The sequence below is a fragment of the Mycteria americana genome, chromosome 1 (genome assembly GCF_035582795.1).
Source record: "Mycteria americana isolate JAX WOST 10 ecotype Jacksonville Zoo and Gardens chromosome 1, USCA_MyAme_1.0, whole genome shotgun sequence".
Taxonomy (NCBI): domain Eukaryota; kingdom Metazoa; phylum Chordata; class Aves; order Ciconiiformes; family Ciconiidae; genus Mycteria; species Mycteria americana.
In genome coordinates this window covers 138,241,085-138,269,054 of record NC_134365.1, presented here as the reverse complement: position 1 = coordinate 138,269,054, position 27,970 = coordinate 138,241,085, and the positions used below count along the sequence as shown (strand labels likewise).

Sequence of the window (27,970 nt, the reverse complement as noted above, 5' to 3'; positions counted from 1 at the left end):
ACACTGAAAACTTGCTTTTAGTTTGGTGGCTGAGCCAAAGTGACTATATATAGTAGTTGCTCACCAGCTTGGTTTGTCAGTCATCATGGATGACAGTAGTAGAACTTAGTTTTTAAGCACCCAAAAGGCAATAGGCTGAGCCATCTTTTATTGTGAATACAGTTGCTGCCATTTCTTCAACAGCTCCATTTTCATTGTCAAAATCTTTTTTGGACGAATCAGGCAGTCAAGAGTGAAAGATAGAAAAATGGGGTAATGGTGAAGCATTAAAACCCTTAGATGCAGTGGCTGAGATCTTTGATGATCTGTTCTGACAAGTCAGCATCTTTAGTTGACAATTCTGATCCTGGTCCTGCCTCACCATCCTCCATGCTATGTATGCTGTCCCTGTATATTTAAATTGTGTTCATTTCTTAAGTCCCTGCATGCATCTCTCTCCACCCATTGAATTTTGTTGTGAAGAGAAGTTAGCTGGATGCAAGAGAGTAGTTCATCAAGTAAGCATTGCTTTCAGTATTCGTCTTAAGACAGACTTGGGCTATATTTGGTTTTCTCTTAAAACATGTTATTACAATGATGAGACTAATATAGTGAAGAAATCTGCATGCTTGTTGCTGTGTACAGGTATTTGAACAGATGTGATAGGCTTCTGAATTGTAGGCTTGTCTATCAGACTCAAGTTTATACTTCTTCAGGAATAATATCTTCACCCCCTTTTTCAATTCCTTGTCCAACCTGTCAGCTTTACTGAAGACTGCTTCATCCAAGCTTGACCTTAAGTAAACGAGAGATTCTAACTTTTCATTCAGCACAGGAGACATTTCTCGTGGCAAAAGTTCTTATGCATTTCTAGATGTTCTTTAGGGCTACAAAATGAAGGAGGAGTAGTGTAGCTTAGTCACTTCTGTAAGAGTGATGATTATTCAAAAGGTTGCACTTGGAAAAGAAAATTCTAATGATTTTAAGAGTAGGATTTCACCTTTGCCTTGGACATAATTGTAGAACTGAATCATTAAAGAAGGTGAGAGGAATTATACTAGTTTTGGAAACTATTCCAGAAAACTATTTCCTATTTGTACAATAATTTACGAAATTCAAAGTTTCATCAATTTTAAAAACATTTCAGAATTAAGTACTTGAAATTCCATGTTCTAGGTATTTGGAAATAAGTATGAAAAAAATGAATTCCTTATCAGTTAGTCATATGTCAAGTCAGTAGTCTACTTTGGGAATTACTTAGAGGTTTATTGTAGCTATATATAGGATTGGGCGGTTCCCTGCCTGAAGTAAACTTCAAAGAATGTTTAAGTTTAGATGCTCATTAGAATTTAGCAAATTGATCATGTATGTTACATGAAACTTAAATGTATTTAAGAACAGTTCCTGAATTGATGGTCTTAACTGTTAAGTCCTGTGCCTATATGGAAAAGTGGAGGATTTAAAGAACGTGATTTGTGGGGTTTTGGATTTTCAAAAGCTTTATTTATTGTCTCTTTGGCCGTAATATTTCATAAACTGATCCTGAACACATTGCAGTGAAATGTTAAAGTTTCCCCCAAACTCCTTCCCATGGAGTGTTCTTACTTTAGAAAACCAGTAGCTGAGTATCTTTTCATTTTTACTAAAGCTTTCACAAAGCACTAAAGTATCTGCTTTTACATGGTATCTGGAATTTCATAGTGTTCGAGGACACTCCATATTTGCTTTTGCTTCAGTGATTCTTGCACACAATCTGAACCTGTTGTAACTTGGCATCCATACACCTGCATTTCTTTGAAGGATGCTAAACTACACTGAGTTTTTAGTGTAGTAGCATCAACATTGTAGCATGTAGAGTGGGGTTTCTTCTAGTCTAACTGAGCTAGAGATTCAGCTCAGTATGGTATTTTTCCATTGCAATGCAGAAATGCTATTATCTATCTCAGGAGGCAAACAATTGCCTTAGTACATATTCATCGTGAACAGTTTTTCTGAAATGATGGATTTAAACCTACAAAACATACGAAGAAATACATTTGGTTCACTTGTTTAAGTATTTACTTCAGTAAACTTGAGGTAGGGATCTTTTGCTGATGTCTGTTGGTATTCATGTGTCATATGTGTCAGCACTTCTATGAGGACCAAAATGACAAACTGCTCCTTGTGGAGTTATTTGTAAATATATTGCAGTTGAAGACAGAATTGTCAACTGCGTGCTGTGGGTTTTATTTTTGTCGTTCTTTTTCACTTCTCTTGCTTTAAGATGGAATTTTTGATCCCAATACTTTCTTCTCCCTTTTCAACACTCATCAGTACACTGACCAGTTGCACGCTGTCATCTGGACTTTTTGTATATTTTCTAGAAGTTTTTTAATACACATTTTGCTCTTAAGGTTGTTCCTTAGTTGGATTTAGGTATGTCTTATTAAATTCTCCTAGTTATAGAGCAGAAGTTATAGAGCAGAAGTTCTTGTTAATATCTGCATCACTAGATTTACTTAGAACTAAGTGCACCAGGTGCATTGTTTTATGTTGTCATCTTTATGGTGAATCTTTAAATTCACCAGATCTGTTGGGGGTTTTTTTTGTGATCCATTTTAGGTATGAGTCTGGGCATCAGCTTGTGTACTGCTTTATCTACAGTTGCTTTTAATACAATCTGAATGATACACTACTATTACCAGTAGAACTTGATCTGGTTAATGGCATAGAAGGAAGCTGCAGCTTATCTATTGGTTGAGATCCTCTTCTGAAATTTGGAAATGAAAATGCATTTTTTTAAACTTGTGTAGATTTAGGAGTGAATGTATGTTGTAGTATCTCCCTTTAGGTCTGGTTTTCTACCTATTAGTATCTTTATAAAGAAAGCATAAATGCATACCCATAGTTTACTACAGGCATCTTTAAGATTTGCTTTGTAGAAGCTTGTTTAGAAGATTAGAACAATATCCCCTCCTACATTTTTACTGACCCTCAACTTAGACAACCTAAAATCAGGAAATTTTTTTTTTTTTTTTTTGGAGGGGTGGGGGGAGATGACATTTGAATAATTTTAATGTAGATAGATGAAAATCTCAAGATTTCTCTGTCATTCTCTTCAGCTGAGTTCAGTAGAGAAAAATACATTTTTAGCACCCACTTTCAGGAGCAGAATCGAAGCTGTTTTAGATTGCAAGATGGAGATCTTGCCTATCATTACATATATAGAGATTTACTCTAAAAATCTCATATATTGTCTATGGGTAAAAAAAAAAAAAATCTTATTTCTGTAGAATATTGAAATTTTTCTTACAAAATGCCATGCTGTCCTGTTATTGTTACAGGAATGGCTAAAACTTGTATCTTGTTCTTTCTTTTTTGTTGGTATGGCAGGAATGCATTTAAATATAAGCAAAAAAAAAAAAAGCTTTATTTCTACCTTTTCCAGGCAAGATGGTTAATGTTGCATTAGGACCTTGCAGCTGTGCAGTACAAGGTCACAAGCTTTCCAGAAAATATTTTAACAAATAAATATGGTGTAATTAAGTTTTGCAAGGCAGGATTGGTGTTCTTACCTGTGCCTTGAGAGCTGTATATCCATATTCCTAAAGATAATACTGGAGCCATGGCTTTATATAACAAGAATTAAAGGATTGTAGTAATTTTCTTGATGTGAAAAAGCAACTTGGAGCACATCCTGAACCAACTTCTTTCCAGTGTCTTTGAGACTCCCAGAGACACAATCTCAGCAAGTGCTGTCCATCAGTATCCAATTCTACAGTCTTGCTTTGTAGTTAGTATATTTATCAGTTAGTATGTTTAGTGCTTTCCCTTGTAAGGCTTTAAGATAATCTGTCAAGCTTCTCTAGTGATAAAGGTTTATTTTTCCTTTATCTTTCCTGTACAGCTTAAATCCTGTTGATACTCTGCAGTAGTTTAGATACCTAACTTACTGCATCGATAATAGGTCTGTTGACTTCTTTCTTACATCATAAAGCAAAGTTTGACCACAGTCCTACAGCAATTTAATGAAGTGAAAAGCATTGCATTGAGTTTGGATGACGTAGTATGTGTAAAATTTGAATATAGGTGATTACAGTATAAGTATCTTATGCTATTCAATAAATGCCTTCGCTTAACTAAGCCTGTATTTTTAATGTTTTGATTTACATGGTGTTTACTCTGTGCTTTATTTCAGGACTTAGATTTTGTTCGGTTTATTGTCAACTGTTTTACAGATTATTACCCAAACTTCCTCAGTAAGTATTGTATATTACATCTTAAGCAGTGTAGACTTGTGTAATAAGAGTATTTCATAATATTGCAGATGATGGGAGAGACTTTAAGTCTTTTTGCATGTGCTTTATGTGGTAACTACATGGAACATAGGGACGTTAGACATTCAGAATACTTTTGTGCTCATAAGTCAGCACAGCTTTGTGTTGTAAAGAAACTTTACATTCATCAAAAATCAACTGGCTTTTCATGAAATAAGAATCTAAGACATGTTTTTAGATGTTAAAAATTGTTATACGCATCAGGTAGAACTGAATTGGCCTGTTTTTTCTTTTGCTCCTTGTTACTTGGGTAGAAGCTTTGCAAATTTGCATCACAGTTTGTATCCCTTAGGAGTCTTCAGGGGACAAAGAATGAATGGCTATAGAAAATATTAGGGAGCAATGGTTTACTCTGAACAGATTAAGGCATGTTTGTTTGCACACTTGGAAAAACCTGCATACTTGCCTGCTTTTTTTTTTTTTATGGGTAGGCAAATGCTGAATAGTTTTTGCCTGCTCATCTTACAGGAGTTGTAAATTTTAGGTGAAAATGTGTTTGCGAATACTGAAATTCTGAACAGCAGCTGCTTAAACTCTGAATATTAGATTTCAGCTTGCTGATCAAAGTTCAATACTTTGATCAAATATCAAACTTAAAGGCAAGTGCAACATCATGTTTTTGGTTTTTTTGACATTCAAGAGAAAAAATTTGGGACAATTCTGAGTCAAAGTACTAACTTATCAGAGTTCTCTGCTAAAACAAAGAAAGCTTGGAAAAAATGTAGATTTACAAAGACACTTGCTATTTGTTTCTTTGGGAAGAAGAGGTGCTGAATATACTCGTTAAACATTCTTTTCAGTAGTTGCTTTTCTAGGTCAGGTTGAGATCTTGCCTTTCTCCACGTTATTTGGGGTGATTACTTATTAGTAACCGTATGTCAGAAAAGTAGTATCCCAGAGAAGTATATAAACAGACTATAACTTAGAATTTTATTAACTCTTTTCCAAGCAAACTGCTAATGTCTTTATATAGTAATAAAATAGGTTTATACATGTTAAAAACAATTATACGAAATTGCTTCTACAAGGAAGTGAACATGGAGGTTTCTAAAAATGAGTATTCACTTTTTACATGGCCATTATTGCTGTGCTTCCTCTTAGACAAATACATAACACTTGGTATTCAGATTATTTCCTTTTCTTTTTGTCTTTTCAGCAAAGATAGTGATCTTTGAAATGCCATGGATAATGAATGGTGAGTTCTTGAGTTGTTGTTTGGTTTTCTGTTGTTGGGGTTTTTTTTGTTTTGGTTTTTTTTTTTTAAAGATCATGATAACCCTTTAAAATTAGTAGCATAAATAGGAAGCATTTTTATGCTCTGTGTAGCTACAGCTGAATGGTGGAATTTGTTAAACATGCATCTTTACATCTGTCAATTTGTAGCTTCCATACTTTTTGTTTTTCCTTCTAGCATTGTATTTTGGATCATACTTTAAATAGAGTGTGTATTCATCCTGTTATCTTTAAAGCTTGGGAGACCTTGATAAATAGTCTATTCCTTGAATGTTTCCAACTGTAGTCCTTTCAAAGTTGGATCTGTTCATGATTGTCGTGGTTTAACCCCAGCTGGCAACTAAGTACCACACAGCTGCTTGCTCACTCCCCCCCGGTGGGATGGGGGAGAGGATCAGAAGAGTAAAAGTAAGAGAACTTGAGGGTTGAGATAAAGACAGTTTAATAGGTAAAGCAAAAGCTGTGCATGCAAGCAAAGCAAAGCAAGGAATTCCTTCACTCCTTCCCATGGGCAGGCAGGTGTTCAGCCATCTCCAGGAAAGCAGGGCTCCATCACACGTAACGGTTACTTGGGAAGACAAATGTCATCGCTCCAAACATCCCCCCCTTCCTTCTTCTTCCCCAGCTTTATATACTGAGCATGACGTCATATGGTATGGAATAGCCCTTTGGTCAGTTTGGATCAACTATCCTGGCTGTCCCCTCTCCCACCTTCTTGTGCACCTGGCAGAGCATGGGAAGCTGAGAAGTCCTTGACTAGTGCAGCAACAACTAAAACATCTCTGTATTACAACATTGTTTTCAGCAGAAATCCAAAACATAGCCCCATAGTAGCCACTGTAAAGAAAATTAACTCCATCTCAGCTGAAACCAGGGCAATGGTTTAGGAATACTATCATCAACAAATGATGGACACTTATAACCAGCCAAAAACTAGAATATGCAATTTAAGATAGATGCCTGACACTGGTAGTTGTTAACATAGGTTTTGATGTGCATATTTCAATAACTATCTCTAATTATAATGTACAGGATAAACATGTTATTCCTGTATTTTTACCATATGAATACGTAGTTTTATGCTGGCTTTATATTTTTCTGTATGTTCATGTTTTCCCATCACTGAAATAACTATGGTGTTTGAAAGTACTCTGTAGATCTAAACAAGTGTCCTTTAAAGCAGCAAAACCTTTCAACTAGGAAGAGTGTATACGTATTTTTCCCAACCTCACTCCCTCAGATTTGAATTGCATTTACCCCCTCAGTACTTTCTGGATTAAATTTCAAGGCAACAAAGTTGTAATTTGTTAAATCGAAGATACTCTTTCCATGAAAGTCTGTGGTCTATCTGCATTCATCTATAGAAAAGTGTATGTCCATAAAATACTTTCTCTGTAAATAATACCCTTTTTCTTGCACTGTTTATCCCTATTATAGATACTTTCAGAGCAGGTCTTGCCATATCTTATGGGATGTAGCTCACTTGTATTGGTAGACCTTATGGAACACACTGCAAAAAAAACCCTTCCTGACAACTTATGTATACCTTTTGCTTTTTTTTTTAAAGCTGCTTTTAAAATTGTGAAGGGTTGGCTTGGCCCAGATGCAATAAGCATGTTAAAGTTCACGAACAAGAATGATGTACAGGAATACATCAGTGGAGAGTATCTGCCACCTCACATGGGTGGAACTGTGAGTATATTAACATTTCATGGTCCTTTTCTGATGGATTGAGACACGCCTAAAAATTTCTGATAGGTTGAGACATGCCGGTCACAAGTGGTGTCCCCCAGGGCTCTGTGTTGGGGCCAGTTCTGTTTAATGTCTTTATCAATGATCTGGACGAAGGGATCGAGTGCACCCTCAGTAAGTTTGCAGACGACACCAAGTTGTGCGGGAGTGTTGATCTGCTGGAGGGTGGGAAGGCTCTACAGAGGGATCTGGACAGGCTGGATCGATGGGCCAAGGCCAATTGTATGAGGTTCAACAAGGCTAAGTGCTGGGTCCTGCACTTGGGTCACAACAGCCCCATGCAACGCTACAGGCTTGGGGAAGAGTGGCTGGAAAGCTGCCTGGTGGGAAAGGACCTGGGGGTGTTGGTCGACAGCCGCCTGAATATGAGCCAGCAGTGTGCCCAGGTGGCCAAGAAAGCCAATACGATCCTGGCTTGTATCAGGAATCGTGTGGCCAGCAGGACTAGGGAAGTGATCGTGCCCCTGTACTCGGCACTGGTGAGGCCGCACCTTGAATGCTGTGTTCAGTTTTGGGCCCCCCACTACAAGAGAGACATGGAGGTGCTGGAGCGTGGCCAGAGGAGGGCAACGAAGCTGGTGAAGGGTCTGGAGCAGAAGTCTTCTGAGGAGCGGCTGAGGGAGCTGGGGTTGTTTAGCCTGGAGAAAAGGAGGCTGAGGGGAGACCTTATCGCTCTCTACAACTACCTGAAAGGAGGTTGTAGCCAGGTGGGGGTCGGTCTCTTCTCCCAGGTAACTAGTGATAGGACGAGAGGAAATGGTCTCAAGTTGTGCCAGGGGAGGTTTAGACTGGATATTAGGAAATTTTACTTCACCGAAAGGGTTGTCAAGCATTGGAACAGGCTGCCCAGGGAAGTGGTTGAGTCACCATCCCTGGAGGTATTTAAAAGACATTTGGATGAGGTACTCTAGGGACATGATATAGTGCTGGACTTGGTAGTGTTAGGTTTACGTTTGGACTCGATGATCTTAAAGGTCTTTTCCAACCTATACGATTCTCTGATTCTGTAATATAAAATGTGTTAACTTCATGAGAATTTGATATCTGGAAGTCTTAAGTACAGAAATATTTTTTCTGAATCATTCATCCACTTTCAAGTCATTGGAAGCCACTTAGTTTTTCAGATCTTAAAAAAAAAAAAAAATATCCATTTTAAGTGTCATTCTTCCTTGTACTTTTTCTCTCTTTTTTCTTCCCCCACCTGATGAATTAGAGATTATGTGTTGGTTTATGAAACAAGTTCTGTGAACAGAAGATAGGTTTCATGGCCCTCTTGGGATTTTTTCATCCTACTCCAAAGCTATGATTCAGTAAAGACAATCATATTGCAATTATTTTTCCTTTGTTGTCTCTAGGTCTGCATTTTAAGACATGGCTGTAGAAGATTCTTTTTTAAGAGTACCTTAGAGCTCCAAAGAGTATGCTACAATCTGGTATCACTTTGACAGAACCTGGATCCTATTCTAGTGCAATCTAAATAGCAAAACAGCACAAGCATCTTGTACAAAAGTTTTCATTTTTCACAAAGCTAGTAAATCAGTTTTCATAATCTTTATAATAGAATTTGCAGAAAGAGGATGTGTTTTCCTTTAAAAATTTTTGTAGATCATTTATGGTAATGCAATAAGCCCACTGTAGAGGAGTTATTTTTACTTGTTCTTGCCCATTTTTTTTCCCTGAAGTGTTTTCGGAGTTACGGCAGTAACAATATAGAGAAAAGGAAGACTCTGCTTCAGCAACAGTAGGAGAGGTCATGTTCCTTTGTATATAAACTCAAGGTAGAGTTCTGGTAGCCAGAACATATGAAACTTATTCTGGGAACAAAGACTGAGGTACTTTGTTTTTTATTTGACTGAAAGTAGCAACCTTTAAAAAGTGCTTTTGCACAAGGCTCTTGAAGAAAAGATGATATCCTCTTTCTGCATGGAAAATTGCTGCCCAAACTCCCCAGTCTCATATAAGAACTTTCTTATGGTAGAGGAAGCTAAATTGCTGAACTTCAGGAGTGGGCATTGAGGGAAGGGCTGATGATGTCTGAAGTGGCTTCAGTAAGGATTTGAATGCAGTGTAGCAGTGGTTCTGGGCCTAGCTCCCACAGCGCTGTCCTTTTGTTGCAATAGAGGGGAAAGTTCTTTTCCTCCTTTGTAGATCTGAGTATCTCCTGACTGCTTTTTAGACCATCTTACCTGATAGCTAATTACGTCTTTAAAGAAAGAAGCTTGTAGCTTTGCTAAATATCCTCCTGAAGCGTTCAGTTGAGCACACAATCTTAGAGTTATCCTTTATCCTGGCACGGTCCTGCGAGGTCTCGTTGCCAGTTAAGTGATTATTGACCAAGTTGGCTCCATGTTTCTTGTCTTCTAAGAGCATTAACAAATTCCAGAATCACGGAGGCAGCTTATCGAAACGATTTGTCTGTGGTAGTAAGTTGCAGTGACAGAAATAAATCAGTACAATAGGAGTAAACTTGCTTGACAAGGGCTCCAAAGGTTTTGACAATTTCAGAAAAAAGCTATATCTCTGCATATTAAAAGTCCTGTATTTTGAACCAGGAGATGTTTTGTCTAACTACTGAGTCTCTTTGGTATTTAGCCACTTCATGGGTGTTTTGAGCTTTTAACCTCAGAACTGTCAGCATCTGGAAGTGTTGTTAGCAAATACTCAGACTCCAAAATTGTGCTCTGGATCTTCCTTCCAAAGATTTCTTCATTGCATACAGTAAAGCAGGATTTTGCATCTCTTTGACAGCAAGGAGTTTTCCAGCCAGAAGATAGGCAACTTACTGACCTTTTTTCAGAACTTAACGTTTCTTGATGTGGTTAACTTTGGCTCCTCTTGAGGCAACTAGAGTCTCTGAAGATAGAGTACATTCACCAGTATTAGTGTTGTCAGGCCTGGGTTTTTTTGAGGCAGTATCTGACTTGCACAAATTAATTCCCTTCACTCTCCACTCAAGCGTTTGGGTTTTTTTGTGCCTCCTTCCAATTATCTTTCTGTCATCTTTGATTTCCACACATTTAGGAACAGATCATCATATTTGCAACTAGCATAATGCAGCTGAAGAGCACAGCATATCTATTCAGCCTTTGTTAAGTAGACTGTCATCCTCTTTCTGCTGTGTCCCCTATTAGGATCCATCCTGAAAGAGCCAGGTCTTGCCAGATGTAAACAACTAGTGGAGCAGGCCATTTGGCTAGTTACTTTGGAAAGATACAGAGAATGTAAGTGCAGTGGAATCTAGGTACCCAAGAAGAGTGTTAGAGACTAGTTTTGGAATTAACAAAGAACTCCGTTTTGGAAATAGAATTAATAATGTTGAACTTGGAGTCAATGATTACTTTGCTTAATCAAAGGAGTTGTTTTGCATCTCCATCGGAAGCCTTCAAGCTTCAATATCTCAGTCAAGTTATCTGTAAGTATGTTTTGTTTTTTTACTGTGGCTCAGGGTCACTCAAAGGATGAATCTGAGGCTTTCCTTAGCATGAAAATCCTTCAATCAAGGATTTTCTGTCAGCCAGCTGTGAAAGGAGGAAAATAACTTTCTTGGTTTCAGACAACTAGTGGACAAAGGTGTCTCCAGAAGTATCAAAAGTATTAAAACTAATTATGGAAACAGAAGCTTGGATTTTGCAGGACTTTGGAATATAAACTTAACGTAAGTTTCATTCAAGTCCTCATCAGTGTCTGTTGGCCGTGGCTGTTACCATACTGCTAGTCAAGAGGGGTTGCGTACCATGTACCTGGCTTTGAGTGGTTCTTGTCCACACTGCACAGATGTCCCTCTCTTTATAGTGGGTTTGTCTTGGAGAACTTGTTGGAATTGCCCAAAACAGATTTAGGAGCAAGCTAATGATAAGCAGTCTGGCAAATTAGGACTAGGTGCTCAAAAGCCACTTGCTAATTGTTTTTGTTTATTAATAAATGTATACCAAGTCAATGTTTTCCTGGATTCCCAATCTGTTGTATCCCACATTCTGTCAGTTCCAGCTGTTGATATTAATGGTGGAACAGGCCAGTTCTTAAGGCATACATGTTTCTGGCTGGCCAGGGAGATTTGTTGCTTCTTCAGTAGCACTTTGTGCAAGATTGTACATACAGTGTACACATTGATGCAAGACATGTATGTACAGTAGGGTTTTAGTTTGTGTATTTGCCTGGTTTTCCTTTGTCAGAGATGGGCAATTCTTCCTCGTTAAATCCAAGATTCCCTTCACTGGTGCCAGTATTGAACAATGTGTATTACAATGCTGTGCTCTTCACCTGGGTATCTGAATTGATAGCCCATAGCTTGTTTTCTTGGAAGGACCTTTTACAGGTCAGTGGCCTGAAGTTAGGACATCACTAGGCATTTTGCATATGTTTTCATGGCCACTGTGTACATTTAATCTTAGAAAATATCACTACCATGATTAAGATATCTCTACGACAATTGCCAACATAGTAGTGTAAAGTCTCTACATCTGCTATAAAACAAAGCTGTTAGTCTTGCATTCCATAGTCTGCGTTCTATAGACTACAGAGTTATTCAATGCTATGTATCAAGCATTGAATAAATATCTTGTTTACTTGTCTGAGGTTTTCACCCTGTTAGTAGCTAAGCCCATGTCACTGAAACTTATGGACTGTGATTGGGAAAGATGGTACTTTGAGTTGTCCCAGTGATGAGATTCTGTTCAGCTGCTGAAGGTGTCCAGCATTCTGGATTAATGTGGCCAAGTGAAATGTGCAGCAAAATTAGCATCTCTTTATTAAGGTCAGTTTGTCATATGCTCTTCATCATATGCTGGAAGGGAGTGAAAAAGCTTTTTATCAGTTTGGCTAAGGGTAAGCTGGCTATTTCTGCTTTGTATTTGCAAATGGAGGATGTCAGTATTCTGCAAGCCTACTGTAATGTTTCTAACAGTCTGGAGTATTTTCTAATAGTGAATTAGTCTGTTACTGATACTTAAAGCTTGTCCTTTAGGCCCTTAATAGGATATAGCTTGAGCCAGTGGATACCCATTTCATTCACCGGGAGGTCTGTGACTGTTACTTCAGCCTGAAGAATAGGAGAGATTTAGGCCTTGATTATAGATTAGCAGGAATATGCTGTTTTGCTTGGGGATTCTTTGAATGACCCCATCTCAGGTTTTTCTTTTTTTTTTTCCTAACATCACATTATTCTTTATATTTTGAGAAAATATACTCGCTTATGGAGAACTCTCTTGAAACACTTCTTTTAACTCCCTGCTGGTAGCATGGTTTGGGAACTGTGGGCATGGCTTAAGTCTGCCTCGCAGGAGTCAAAGCTATGTTATTTTCCTCCTCCACTGGAAAAGCTGACAAACTGATTCAGTTTACTTGGGGTTTAAAACTGTTTGAAAATGCAGTAGGAAGAGAGATCCCTATTTAAACACTGTTTCTAACATAATAGAATAGAATATTTCAGTTGGAAGGAACCTACAATGATCATCAACTTCCTGACCACTTCAGAGTTGACTGAAAGTTAAAAGCATGTTATTAAGGTCATTGTCCAAATGCCTCTTAAACACTAATAGGCTCGGAGCATCGACCACCTCTCTAGGAAGCCTGTTCCAGGGTCTGACTACCCTCTCGGTAAAGAAATGCTTCCTAATGTCCAGTCTAACCCTCCCCTGACTGATGCAGCTTTGAACCATTCCCGCACGTCCTGTCACTGGATCCCAGGGAGAAGAGATCAGCACCTCCCTCTCCACTTCCCCTCCTCAGGAAGCTGCAGGGAGCAATGAGGTCACCCCTCAGCCTCCTTTTCTCCAAACTAGACAAACCCAAAGTCCTCAGCCACTCCTCATAGGACATGCCTTCCAGCCCTTTCACCAGTTTTGTTGCCCTCCTCTGGATGCATTCAAGGACCCTCACATCCTTCTTAAATTGTGGGGCCCAGAGCTGCACACAGTACTCAAGGTCAGGCCACACCAACACTGAATACAGCAGGATAATCACCTTTTTCGACTGGCTGGTTATGCTGTGTTTGATGCACCCCAGGGTGCGGTTTGCCCTCTTGGCTGCCAGGGCACACTGCTGACTCATGCTGAGCCTGCTGTTGACCAGCCCCCGCAGATCCCTTTCTGCAGGGCTGCTCTCCAGCCACTCCTCTCCCAATTTATACTTGTGCCCGACGTTACTCCAGCCTAGGTGCAGAATCTGGCATTTGGACTTGTTAAATTTCATCCACTTGTTAAAATTCATTAATCATTGTCCAATGCTAATGGTGCATTCAACTCCTCCTTTTATTATATAAGATGTAATAAAACTATTTTGAGAATATTAAGAGTATTTCTAATTAGCAAAACCTGTTTTTTTTACTGATCCTCCACTAGAAAAGATACCTTTACTGTAGAGAAACATTGAGAATTTAAGGATGCTGCTTCTACATTACTCAGGTGTCTTGAATATGGTCTTTAAATTGATTTGGCATTCCAAAGACTGAGGTCTGAGCTGCAGGATATGTTAGAGGTCCACACACTGCGTTAAACTTGAGGGATTGTTCAGGGTTGTTTTGTGGTTTTGTTTTTGGTTTTTAAACTGTGGCTATTATGAAACTAAAATACAAAGAACAACTGAAGTTTTTCATCACTTTTGTGACATTCTTTAGAAATAGCTGTCATAGGTTTTAAACCATGTTTCCTAGAACTAAGAAGAAAACTTCAGCATTAAGACTCTGAATGCTGATCCTCAGTAGACCAGATTCTACAGTTCTGCTGTGACTGTAAATAACAACAGTAATTACAATTTAGTGGCTTCATTTTGGATGTATTTATTTGTCTATTAATGATGATAAAAACATAGGGGTCCAACTTAAAATGGATAAATGAAACATACAAGTCGTGAAATAAAAAAATTGATAGTATTTCCATTTAAAAAAAATACTAGAGAAGGCACTTGTCATCCTCCTAAATAACTGCTCCTTTAAAAATCTCTTGTGTTTTAGGATTCTTTCAAGTACAGTTATCCTCCATTGGTTGATGATGATTTTCAAACTCCTTTATGTGAAAATGGACCCATTACTAGTGAAGATGAGCATGAAAGTAAAGAAGAGATAGATGCGGACACCAAGGAGACTGGGGAGCTGAATGAAGAACAAAACCTTAATCAGAAAAAGGTAGCTAACTCTGAAGGTTGAGGCAAGACTAGTTAAATGGTTACAAAGTGGGACAGGAGGCATATAATTTTTGTTTCTTATCAGGCTTTTACTTTGTGTTGACTTTTTTTTCCTTCCCCTCCAGTTTGACAGAAGAACCCAGTAAAACTAAAAATTATACTTGTAGTTTCAACCTTGCTTTTTAGTCTGTTAAGACCAGTTTCATGCTTCTGAATGAGTAAAACATGTACCAAATATTTAGTGTATCTCTGGAATATAGTGAATTGTACAGTAAAATTTAAAAGGTTTCTGTGTTTTGTTTTCAAAGGTTATGTCTTTCTAGTTGGTTTATTTTTAATCTTGGGATATCTAGTGGTGTACATCTTAAAATTCGTCTAGTTTTCTCAGATGCTTGAGTCAGTATGTATGTACATGAGAAAATATTACCAGTTAAATATTTATTACTTTACTGGATGTTAATTTGTTTTCTTAAATTATTGATAAAAATATCAACATATAAAAGTTTTCCTTTAGTCTCAGGAGAAATTGTATCCCTAATCCATCAATCCTGTTTTACAATAGAATCTTCCTGCAGTGGTGTTTATCCAGAAATATAAAGGCATTGTTTTACACAGGTCCATATGAAGTGATATTTAGGAATATGCAGTGATAGTCAGTGGGGATATCACTCTTGAAAATAGTAGGAAAAATCTGAAATTCACCACTTCAGCGCCATAATTAATTTTGGAGTATGAATTGCAAAACTTCTATTTAATGGAGTATAATACTTTAATAATACACTTTCAGTTTCACTTACTGTTTTAAGTTTTTGTCAGAATAATTTGAAACACACAGCTCACTTTAAGTAGTCCAGCTGTTCTTTGCAACTTGGCCAGCTATTCAAAAAAAGGTAATTTCACTGACCTTAAGGTCAAAAGGAAGCATTACATAACCATAGTGACTTCCTGACCATTAGACTCAGTAGCTTGTTTCAATTGTAGCACATCTTCCAAGCTCTGATTCTCAGATATGGAAACAAGGAGAATTCCTGTTCAGTGTCTGAGTTGGCTTTGCTGCTTAATAGCCTCAGTGTTTGCTCGTTTTTAATTTGCTTGGCTGACTTCAGCTTTCTACTTAAAGTGTTTTTTTTTTAATTTTACTGTTTCTCGCTCTTAAACATAATGATTTGGTTTATGGTATTTTCTCTTTTATATAGTATAATCAAGCTGCGACTCAATCTTTTCAGTGAACTAAGATTGACATTTATGCTCATCATGCATCAATTGATCTTAAGGCATGTTTAAGGCCTTACCTTTAACATACTTCCAAAATTTCTGACCATATCTCGTTGTTGGTACTGTTTCTGTAAAAATAGTTTCTCACTATTTTCCTGTTCACATATTTAAGAATAATACTTGCTCTTTCTTCCACAGCAAATACACCATTGTTTGCCACTTCAACGTTATGTTCTTTTCCAAAATGTGTTTTTCAGAAATACTCCCTTATTGCCTCAGAATGGTTGGCATTTCTTATTTCTGAGTTAATTATTTTTTACTTGACTGTGTCTACATGTAAATATTCGATTTTTTTTTTTAATAAGGCCAGCTTCCAAACGAACAGATTTCAAGTGATCTGTGAGATACCATTGTCTTCATTATTTACTGCACTACCAGTCTTTATGTGCAGACTCTTGTCATGACTAAGAATTAATCTGATTTATTTTATATATATATATATGCCTCCTCTTATCCCATAGAAGGGCCTATTTCTTTCCACAAAGTAGAGGGAGCCATGAGTGATAAACTTGGTTAGTAAGTGCCTGTCCTGTAGATGCTTCCACCTTTAATGTGTGCTGTAGTAATATTTTGTCTGGTAATTTTTATTAGATTTATGTAGAATAAAGCCCAACACATAACTAGTGCTACACACTAACCTTTTACTATAACTGTAATTATAAAAAAAAAAAAGAAATCAAATTCCTGTGTGGTTTCTTTTTATAAAACCTATTTTCGATAACATTTTGTATTCCTTTCATTCCCATACTTCAGATTTACATAAACTGAATTCTCTTCGTGTCTTCTGTCTGTATTTTAAGTGGAATAAAAACAAGGCTAAGCAAACTGTTCAGCTAGCTGATCTTGAGTCATGATATAACTAATTCTTTCAATCTTCTGTATTTCCCCCTCTGCCCCATTTTGCACTTGTTCTTTCATTTTTTTATAATAAGATGTTCAGGCCTGCTGACATGTATTTTCTTAACGTGATAGAGGAAAACCCTCAGAACCTAAGATATCTGCAGTTTTGGATGCACCAATTCAATCAGCATTATTTCTTTTAAATTCTCCAATACTTCAGAGTTCCATCTAAAAGCAGTGAAGATATGCTTAGTAACTCTGCAATGCAATAAAGTGTGGAATTGTTATTCTGTTTTCTGTTCAGTGTTGCAGTGATTGTATTGGGTGCAGTGATTGTACTGTTTTAATTGAAAAGTTTTGCAGTGGAAGAATAACATCAGTGCTTTATAATCTTAAATATTTGAAGTACTATAACTTAACATGTCTGGAGTTTTCAAAAATAACCAACTTGGGCATCAGGAAAATACATGGAAAAAAACAAAGCAGAAGTTTTGTTTCATGCATGTTTAATACATTATGTAACTCCTATAACAAATCATTTTATTCAGTGGACTTCAAGCCGCTTCAGGGAATGAATACATATTAAGCTTGGTCTGTAATATATAAACTGTTGAAATAAGCCTCCTGATATTCTTTGAAATACCTGCATGATTCTGTAACGTGCAACCCAGGTTTATAGTTAATCATTATAACTATCATTTTTACTCAGATGAATTCTGTAGAACAAATTTCCAAATCAGAGGAAACTGACAAAGCAGAGATCAAACAAAAAAATGCAAAGAAAGCATTAACCACTTTTAAAGGACCTTTATTACATATCAGGTAATAATAATTTTCTTTAATTTTTTTTCTTTTACAATGTGGTTTGGACACTTGAGTACTGAACTAGTTGATTTTCAAAATAAACTATTTTTTCAGACTATTAGAGGAAAACAAGTTCTAAACATCCTTTTAAGAATGATTTTTACAAAGCTCAAAGAATTTTTCTAGTTTTATATGTTTTTAGTGAATCTTTTGGTGTCACCATTGGTATGCTTTTTGTACTAATTTATAGGTGTACATTTCATAGAATTGTAGAAGCATTTCATGGTTTCATTTATATTGAGAAACTGTCATTGGATTTAGTTAAACCTGTGCTTATCTGTAATGAGAGCAGTGGTTTGACATTGATTGCATTGGCTTAAGAAAAAACAATGCATTTACTAAGACAGCTTTCATTGTTACATCTTGCTTGAATTCTTTTAACTTAAGATGGTGTAAATGTCTACAGTAGTAGTTTGCACCAATTAAACTTAATGAATGGGTCCAATTTATTTTGTGTGGGAAGTGCTCTGTATAAATGGCATATCTGCTCAGAAGATTTTGTCATCCAAGATGCTTACATCTTGCAGTTAGTCTACTTTTTATCATTAAACTAGGAAAAAAAAAAAGATGAATTAGCATATATCACTTTTTCTTTTCACTGCCTTTCAGCTTAAGATGCCTGTTTAGAAATTGATTTAGATGTTAACTTTTATTTTCACTTCCAGTTTGCTATTAGATGAATGAAGAAAATATCTAATTTATAGGTAATTCCTTAGCTAATTTTGTAAATGCTGTACTGAATTAGTTTTGGAATGAATTGAATAATGACATGCTCATTAGCATCAAAAAAATAATTTTGTATGTGTCAAATTTTCCTGGTTTTGAAATGAAAATTATCTTCATAGTCCTTTGTGCAAAAACCTCCTCTGTATAGACTTAGTTTCTTGTATGGCAGGACATAGGCATAGACTGCAGAATTGTGATTTTAAAAGATGTTTAAAATTTTCTGTCCCTATAACAAAAGCAGCTGTGTTCTTCCATCCACTTCTTAAAAAAACCCAAAAAAACCCAAAAAAAACCCCCAAAACACAACAAAACTAACAAACCAAAACCAACAAAAACCACAACAAAAGAACCCCCAAACAAACAAAAATAACACCCAACATATCCCCCCCACCCCCAACTGTATCTTTTTTTCTCTTAAAATATTCCAAGTTCTACCGTTGGAACAGAAGTGTTGGAGTTCATGTAAATTACATGAAAGAGTAAACTTACTCAAGTATAGAGGTGCTAATACTTGTAGTCTTCCTGTCATGAAAAATAAAATACTGGTGTCTCCATTGTCCTTGCTGTTTGTTTTGTTTGTTTGTTTGTTTTAAGTAAACTCTTGAGAGTATGCACAGTTGTTGCTCTTTATTAATAATCTAACTCTGTAGAAGCTAGAACTAGTTTTTATTTCCCTGGAATCTTCCTCACGAAGATTTTCTGGAATCTTCCTGAGATTTATTGAATTGATGATATATAGTGCCATTTATAATTAGTCACAGGCACCTATGTCAGAGACTATAAGCTCTACCAGTATAATTAGCTTGTATCCTTGCTGAAACCAGTGTTGGCTGGGGAAGGGAACAGCCTAGAGCCTGACGGGGAAGCTGAGGCAGAGCAGCTCTGGCACCATGAAATCACGAAGAACCAGCAGCCTTTCTGTGCCTTTCTAACTGCTGCTGCAGAAGACTCAGTGAGGCCTCGTTGGACCCTCTGCAGGGATATTCCTTACCTGTCGCTGCTTAGTACTTGCTGGCTCTGGTGTATGACCAAAGCTTGTACTTGTGCTCTTCTGTTTCTCATATTTGTAGTCATACTCACTAGTCATCTGTCTGTCCCGGGTTTAGACCACGACTGCATTTGCCTTGTATACCTTACTGTGAAAGACTGGTCTTTATTGGCCTTCCTCCTCAATAAATGAATATATTTGCTAAGACAAAAAGCAGTTTACTTGCACTGTCAGGCAGAAGACTAGCTCCCATGGTGGTGTATTTTGAGATGGGAATTTCTAGTACAAGGTGAAATGGTTACCCCAGAAAAAGGTAAAGAAAGTAGTGTGTCTGTAAAAATTAAAAAGCTTGGGTGTTCATTTAAAATAAAACACACCACCCTCCCAACAACTGCACACCACCCACCCCCAACACTATGGAACTGGTTGATTTCACAGACAACAGGCATACAGCAGTGGCCCTCAAGCCCATTTCTTTCTTTCTTTTCTTTTTTTTTTTTTGTCAGTAGCCACAGTTGGTGGTGGAACAAGAAAGATCAAGCTCCGGCGGAACATTCCTTTCCTTGAGCTCTTTTTGTGGCTTGTTATGATGCTAGTTAATGCTTTCCTGTCTTATTTATGGTTCATCTTGCAACTGCTGTAACAGTTAATAGTAACTGTAATAGTACAGTATTAAGATAACAAAAACAGGGGAAAAAAAACAGAGGAGAAGGGGATACAGTTACCCTATTAATCTTTTTTAAACCCATCAGTTTCTTGCTTTCTGCTTCACTCAGCACGCTTCCTTCTTCCCCACCAAGAAGAAAAAAAGTTGTCATGTGAACTGTCTAATGCATTGTAAAACATGGTACCGCCACACACACACAGCCACCATTGGACTCCTCTTCTAGCATGAGTGTTCAGGCTTGCTCTACAGCACCAAGGATTTTTCTTCTCAGCTAGTATACTGGTTTCTTTAAGTGAGGGGAGAAAGAAGGGTTGGTACTGTAAAAACGAGGTCTTTTGAGGAGGAGGCCAAACTAACATGAAATTGGCATTCTAAAAAGAGGAAAAGGCAAAAAAAAAAGTAACACGCTTTTTGGAAAAGGCTTTCTGTCAAAAGAATATGCAGTTCTGTAGTACTGCGTAGTATGGCAGTTCCTTGCGTTCTCCTAATGTGACGTATTGAAAGAAAAGTTTTTCGCTTGTTACTTGAGTTTCCTCTCAACATGAGCATGCCCTACTTTTTGCCTAGCAGTGTTCATTTGAATGCTTATTCCAAAATGAGTTGTGTTAGTTTGATATGATTTAAAAGATTTCATGCATGACTCTCCTAATTGCACAAGAATAAAAAACAAGCAATAACTTTGTTTATGCATGTGTCACCAGAAGTATGTGAAGACTGACTCATAAGTACAAGTGAATTTAGCTGTAGTGGTTGAAGTGATTGCCACTTGCAGATATCTGCCTGCTCCTCTTATGCGTGCACTGTACCCGTTACAAGGATAGATGTACGAGGTGGAAATTACTCCCTGTCTGTGACACCTTGTACTCTTTAATATTAGCATTAATTAAAATTAACAATGCTTTCCCTTAACATACTGCTCTAAGATGCAGTGGCTGAAGTCACTGTATATATCTGTTAGCTATTCCTGCTGTTGCAGATGGTCACGCTCTTCCAGATGGAAGAAGTCAAGGGCAGTAATCAGCTGAGGCAGCTAGGTCCACTTGTAGTCATGAGTCAACCCTGAGCCTTCACTACAAAATTTCTGCATTTTGTTTTCACAGCTTTTTGATGAAAAACTGTTTATAGTGACTGTAGCTGCAGGGTTGAAAGTATTTTATTTTCTTGTAGGTGTGGTCAGGTTTTTTCTGTGATCTGTTATAAAGATAATTTGAATAAATAATTCTTTTTACGTTTTTTACTAGCCCAGCAGAAGAACTATATTTTGGCTCCAAAGAAACTGGAGAGAAAAAATGTTTGATAGTTCTCACAAACGTCACTAAAAACATAGTGGCTTTTAAGGTAAGTATTTTATGTGTGGCCTGGTTTACTTTACTAAATGTGTAACTTTTTCTTGGTTTGGGTAAAGGGAAAAACATACTATTAAACCCTCTTTTCAGTCTAAATTTTTTATTCTGTTGTTATGTTTGAAGCAGATCAAATAAATCTTCTAGCTGAATTTGTGCCTATTATGTACCACCCCAAAGGGGATAATCAGTAATACAAATCTTTGGTACACTGACTGAAAAAGAGCTATGGGGGTGGTTAGTTCTTTATTGAGAGTCTAATACTTCCCAAAAAAGAAAGGCTTGAGCACTGAAAAGTGATCTCTTTAGAATTTTTCTTCTTTTTAAATCTTGTCTGGGAACAAGTTAGTAATGCTCCAGAATGATGCAGCTCCATCTGTAAATGTCACCATCAAAGGAATGAATGGAGTTATGTTTGCTTCAGAGATACTGAGTTGACTTGCATCTTGATTTGGTTTTCCACCACATCTTTTGTGTTCCCTGCACACACAAATAACTAAAGTTTCCATACTTTCATATTAAGAATTTTAAGAGATAGTCTGTTTGATATTCTTGGCTCTTTTTATGTATGTCTATAAGAGGGAAAAATAGCATATGCCAGAAAAGAAAGGATAGAAGTGGTTGAGAGAGAAGAAAAAGTGAATACCAGTGTCTGATTACTCCTACAAAATATTTTAAAGACTGTATGTATAACCATGTCTTAATATTTAAGCTTTTGGGGATTTTAGTTATTACAGAATGAGGGAGGTTATGAAACAATCATAGTTTGTGCATGCATTTACTATGTGCTTGCTTGGTATTTTTTGTTTATAGGTGAGAACAACTGCTCCTGAAAAATACAGAGTTAAACCTAGTAACAGCAGCTGTGAACCTGGCACATCATTGGATATAATAGTGTCTCTTCATGGTGGTAATTAAAATCTTACAATAGAATTTTTAAGAAGTCGGGACAAGTTTTATTAACAAGCTGACTGCTCTAGAATACTAAACTTTGTATGTGCTTGCTGGTATGTAAGGCTGACTGACACCCATGTCTACTTGACTGTTGTATGAGAGTGTTACTATTTGTAAAAAAACATGGATGTCAGACAGCATTTGAGTAACTGCCCGTACTGATTTACTATTCTACTTAGGCATAAGCAGCTGTTGTCTGCAGCCCATTTTGTTTCTTGTCTTAAAAAAAAAAAAAAAAAGTTGCAGTGGCAGCTGTCTCACTTGTGCTCTATTACAGTGGAAGTTTAGCTGCGGTAAATCAGTTTCCTAAATTGTTGTAAGGACAGGTGAATTTGCTGGAGAATGCATTCTTTACAAAATTCTGGGTTGTCCTTGAATCATTCAGGTGAAAGTAGTTCTGTTAAAATGAAACTGTAGAATTTTGGGAAAATTGTAATCAAAATTGTCGAGCTTAAGAGAACGATTTCATTGTTTTTATTTCTAGTAGGTCAGTGTCCAATGTCCTGCAATGAACAAGCTCTCATTTTAAAACACTTTTGTTCAAAAATGCTTCTATACACTTTGTAATATTGTCATTTTATCCAAGCACACTTTTGCCTTTTTTTTTTTTTTTTTTTTCTTTGAGGGCAGGTTTTGCAGCTTCTCTGCAGGATCGTTTCCTTATAATGGCAGCAGAAATGGACCAGTCTTCTGGAGCAGGTGTACCAGAATTGACTCAGTTTTGGAAAGAAGTCCCTAGGACCAAAGTGATGGAACATAGGTGAGCATATGGTTTTCTGTTGACAGGGGTTTTTTTTAGCCATTATCATTTAGCTGATTTATAGCACTTGCATTGCATAATCAGTGAAGGATTCTCCAAACCCAATTGTGTGCTTACTGACTGAAGTATATTGCTGAGGCTTCCACTATGTTTTAACTGATTAGAGGTGTTTTTAATGCATAAAACGTCATGGTATTCTGCACATGCTTTTCTTTTTATTGTTGTTGTTCTTGTGCTGATTAAGAGTTAAGTGGAAAAAATGTGAATGGATGTGACAATACACATGGACAGTAGGTTTTTTGGGTTTTTTTGTGTTTTTTTTTTTTTAAATAAGAACGTGCCACTTGAGTTTTCTAAAAAGAAACAAGCAAGGAAAGAAGACATACCAAATGCAAAACTGTTTTCTAGACAATATTAAAAAATATTCCCTTTCTGCTATAGAAAAACATAATTTTGTAGAAAATGTCTGTAAAACCTATCACATGTTCATATGTGTGTTTTTCCATATTTAATGGTGAAAAAATACCACTAGGAAAATAGGTTTCCCCATACACTCTTTTAAATGAACCTGTGTCGTGGTTTAGCCCCAGTCGGCAACTAAGCACCACGCAGCCACTCGCTCACTCCCCCCTGGTGGGATGGGGGAGAGAATCAGAAGAGCAAAAGTAAGAAAACTCGAGGGTTGAGATAAAAACAGTTTAATAAGTAAAGCAAAAGCTGTGCATGCAAGCGAAGCAAAGCAAGAAGTTCATTCACTACTTCCCATGGGAAGGCAGGTGTTCAGCCATCTCCAGGAAAGCAGGGCTCCATCACGCATAACGGTTATTTGGGAAGACAAATGCCATCACTCCAAATGTCCCCCCCTTCCTTCTTCTTCCCCAGCTTTATATACTGAGCATGACATCATATGGTATGGAATAGCCCTTTGGTCAGTTTGGACCAACTATCCTAGCTGTGTCCCCTCCTAGCTTTTTGTGCACTTGGCAGAGTATGGAAAGCTGAGAAGTCCTTGACTAGTGCAGCAACAACTAAAACATCTCTGTATTATCAACATTGTTTTCAGCAGAAATCCAAAACATAGCTCCATACCAGCCACTATAAAGAAAATTAACTATCTCAGCTGAAACCAGGACAACCTGTTACTCTCCTCTCTCGTCTGTTCACATCTAGTTGTATCACTGTACATTTCTAGGAAAAGTTCATTGTAGTTCTCTTTCATCTAGAAGTCTTAGTAATGATATCAGGATGCTGTTTCATCTCTAAAAAAAGTAATTTGACTGTATTTTTACTGTAGATTGTTTTTTTTTTTTTCTTTTCATGTGCTGCCTTTACCCCCACATGGCTGAAATTATTATGGACAAAGTATTTTTGAGACTTGATGCCTAAGTCTTGCTCTATCTTTGCTTCAAATGCTTGTCCCTTACTTCCCTATTAAACAAAATCTACATCATATGAGTGACCTTAAGCTTCCTTGCATAAATGTTGGAATTTTTTTTTGAGACAGACCCTGAAACAATTTGGGAGAGATTATTTGATTACATTAAATTTATGACCTGCAAAGTCTGCCATGTATGTACGTTACTGATCAATACAAAACTGACCTTTACTTTTTATTAAACCTAAATTAAAAGTAGTGGAGATAATTATAATCTCTTTGATATTATATGCGCAAGTGCTTTATCTGAGGAATCTACTTAGATTTTATTACACGTATTTGTCCCTTTTTTTTGTTTTGTCTTGCCGGAGAAGTTGTAGCAATTCTCTTTCCTTAAAATAGAAAAATGCCACAGCCTCAATTTAATAATTTCTTTAGCAAATAAATTAATTCCCACATTAATTGACTTGCGTGTTATCAGAGGAGCTTCTGCTGTATTTTATAAATTGCGTAGGATTCCACTACCTTCAATTGTGGCTTGAAATTCTGTTCCTGTATATTCAACTGTGGAAGAGGTGGACTCCGTGAAAAACATTGTTGCTAAGGTTTAAAATGGAAAGAAAACCTTTAGATTTTGTTTGCTGTTCAATAAATTGTTGCATCTCTGGTAGTAAGTTTTTGACTGAATAATCCAGTGGATCCTGTGCTATGAATTTAAAATTATGAAGATATATTATAACTGAGCAGATAATTTTGATCTTGCTTTCTATATCAAAAGCTGTCAAAATGTAATTGGTGGACTGAGGAAGCCTTTTCAGACTATCATTGCAATAGTCCCTGCTCGTTGCTGGGGGATTGGACTAGATGACCTTTAAAGGTGCCTTCCAACCCAAATGATTCAATGGTTCTGTGATTCTAATAGTCATTTAGAAAATTAATCAACCAGAACAGATGATAAAGCACATATTGTAACTGTTAGATGGACTGTTTACTATTAACTACACAATTTACATTAAATTTATGATTTTGGGTGCATACTTTTTTTTCCCTTTCACAGGCTCAGGTGTCATGTCGTAGAAAGTAGTAAGCCTTCTTCTCTGACATTAAAAGAGAACACATTTAGTATTCCAGCAAAAAACAATGAAGATTTACATATTCAGGTAATAGTATATTCCTTTGTGCTGAATATTGGACAAAATTATAAAATATGATAGAGATAAAAAGAATTTGTACTAAACCTCTTTGGTACTTCGTAAATTATACTATTTGAAAAGCTCAGCAGTTGAAAGTAACTAAATCAGTGATAGTGATTTAATTATTTTGTTGAATGGTACTGGTTTAATAAAATACTACTTTCAGTGCATTACATTCAGCACTACATTTAGTGCTCATTCCTCTTGTGTAAGTTACATATCTGGGGTATCAATGAGCCTCATCAGTATCTTTTGCTTCCTAGTGTAAAGATGTCACCTGCTTGATATAGGCAATATACACTATCCATAACTCTTTAAGATTCAGAGTTTCTTTAGTCAAACAGATTCCTGAAGTATGTAGTGATAGAAAAGGGATCACTAAGAGAAGTCTTTTTTTTTTTTTTTTTTTTTAACTGTGCTTATAGTTTTTGGCTAAATAGCTCTAAATTAACAAGTACTTTCATGTGTAGTAATTCTAATTTAATGAAACTATTTCTATTTTCAGCTAACTCGATTACTGCAAATTAATAAAAGACTTCAAGAGCAGATTGATCGCTGCCTCTGGTTCCAGCAGTTGTCAGTTGTTTTATCATTACTATCAGTTACTGTTGTTGCCTTCTGCTTCTACCTGGCATGCACCCAGAGAAGCTAAAAAGAATTGCTTTGCACTGGATTTGCTGCCTGTCATGATTGGTTGGAGTGGAAGAGATTGCAGTGCTGCGCTTGGATTCTGGAACTGCCAAAATGAGGTTTGTGAGCCCACAACAATGAACGATGATACAATTTCCTGAAAGAAAAGAAGAAATGAATGACCAGCAAAGGAAGTTACTGAAAGTTGACACTTAGAACAGTGCCTGAGGAAGATGTTAGAGCTAGGACCTATTTTCACTGTACAACTCAATAAATACTACTGAACTGGAAGGAAGAAACCAAATACAACATAATTTAAAACTGTTTAGGTTTTTTTTCCTCTATTCAACTACTTTAAATACAATATTTTGTTTCTTTCCATCATATTCATTCTTACATCCTGAATTACTCTCATAGAAGGTGCAAGCAGTCAACCTAAGTGTATTTTAAAGGTTAACTTGTTCATTCAGAAGAATTTACAGAAATTATGTAGTACAGGCAGATTTTTTTTATAATCTAGGTACATGCTTATATAAAGGAAGATATTTGTTGTTAGTAATTATTTTGGAAATTCAGGCTCATTGCTTTCATTGGTTAAATTCCTTATTTCTGTGCTTTTTCTGAATGCAAAGTTATTGTAAATATTTCCTACCAAATAACATGCAGCCATATTGACCAGGAATATAACCCTTGTTTGATTCCAAAGATAGTAATGAAATAAGCATGATGAGACACTATTCCTATTCTTTCCTTTTTTTTTTTTTTAATTTGAAAGCAACTTTTAGTCAAATTGTGGAAGGAGTGAGAGAGTTGAGTTTTGATGACCTATTACTGGTTCATGAAAAGGCTAATAAATGGTCAGTGTAAGAACTTACTCTGAGATGTGCAATATGCTTAAATTACAGATGAGTATATGAAAAAAGCAAGTCAAGTCAGGAAGATTAAATATTGTTGAAGGCAACATAAAGGTGTTATATCTGCCATTTCTCAGAAACTGTTGTAGAAATAGTGAATGAAGCTAGCAAAAACTTAGGCTAACAAGGATTCTTTGTGTACTCGTTGTAAATATGTATATTAAAATGATAAACACTTAAAAGGAGACTGATGGTATCTTTCATACATTTAAAATTTTCACTCTTGATGAGGTCTAAAAATTTAAAATAATTTCTTTACTATAATTAATTTTTGCTACAAATTGGCTTTGTAACAGATCATTTAGTTTTGTCTGTTGACTTCAGTAGGTAGGAAAAGATAGAGGAAAAATGAAGGTCACGGTCTGCTTCTGTCTTTTTGCTTATAGTATCTCTCCAGTGTGTCGTAGATGTACTATCATTTCTAGGAAATAGAAAAGGGCAGTTTAAAAAATGCATTAGTAAACTGATTAACTAATAAAGCAGAATATTGTTCAATATGATTACTAGAAAAATTACCATGTAAAAGGCAAGTCTATAGAACCATTTGGAGCACAGTCTTCTGTCCTTTCTTAATTTATACAACGTTTTGCTTCATCTACATTTTCTTAATTTTTCACTAATCTCATTTCTGTTCAGTTTGCTTCTCAGTATTTTGTTTTCTTAATGAATTGGCAACTTATATTGTTCACTGCTTACTATGAAGCTGTTATTTAGGTTATTTCATATGCATGCAACTCAAATGCTTTGCTTCCAACAAAATGGGTTGTTGTCTTGTTGGGAAAGATAACAAAGTAATTTGTAACCTTAAGATAATAATAACCATGCTATTAAAATGCCGATTCCTTAATTTGAGTAGATTGAATAGCACTTTACTGTAAAATTGCAAGAAATATATTCTTAGAGTCTTTGCCAATATGAATATTTTAATGTTTGGGTGCTTTCATATATTTTCAGTATTTTATTACTATGTTGGTATTTTCTTTGTATGATGAATCAGATGAACATCTTTTCTATTTTAATATGTTGTAGAAAAATACAGTTA

General features: G+C 36.4%; 1 protein-coding gene across 1 annotated transcript in view; it reads left to right on the top strand.

Annotated features, from left to right (window-relative positions):
• Positions 1-26,338, top strand: part of MOSPD2 (motile sperm domain containing 2) — a 42,275-nt gene extending 15,937 nt beyond the window's left edge. Inside the window, exons 6-15 of the mRNA XM_075522071.1 lie at positions 4,157-4,217; positions 5,452-5,490; positions 7,096-7,220; positions 14,230-14,400; positions 17,224-17,336; positions 21,001-21,097; positions 21,916-22,012; positions 22,687-22,816; positions 25,249-25,351; positions 25,890-26,338. Coding sequence (XP_075378186.1) covers positions 4,157-4,217; positions 5,452-5,490; positions 7,096-7,220; positions 14,230-14,400; positions 17,224-17,336; positions 21,001-21,097; positions 21,916-22,012; positions 22,687-22,816; positions 25,249-25,351; positions 25,890-26,036 — 1,083 coding nt within the window. The 3' untranslated portion in view covers positions 26,037-26,338. The remainder of the gene's footprint in view (positions 1-4,156; positions 4,218-5,451; positions 5,491-7,095; positions 7,221-14,229; positions 14,401-17,223; positions 17,337-21,000; positions 21,098-21,915; positions 22,013-22,686; positions 22,817-25,248; positions 25,352-25,889) is intronic.
• The last annotated feature ends 1,632 nt before the right edge of the window (positions 26,339-27,970 follow it).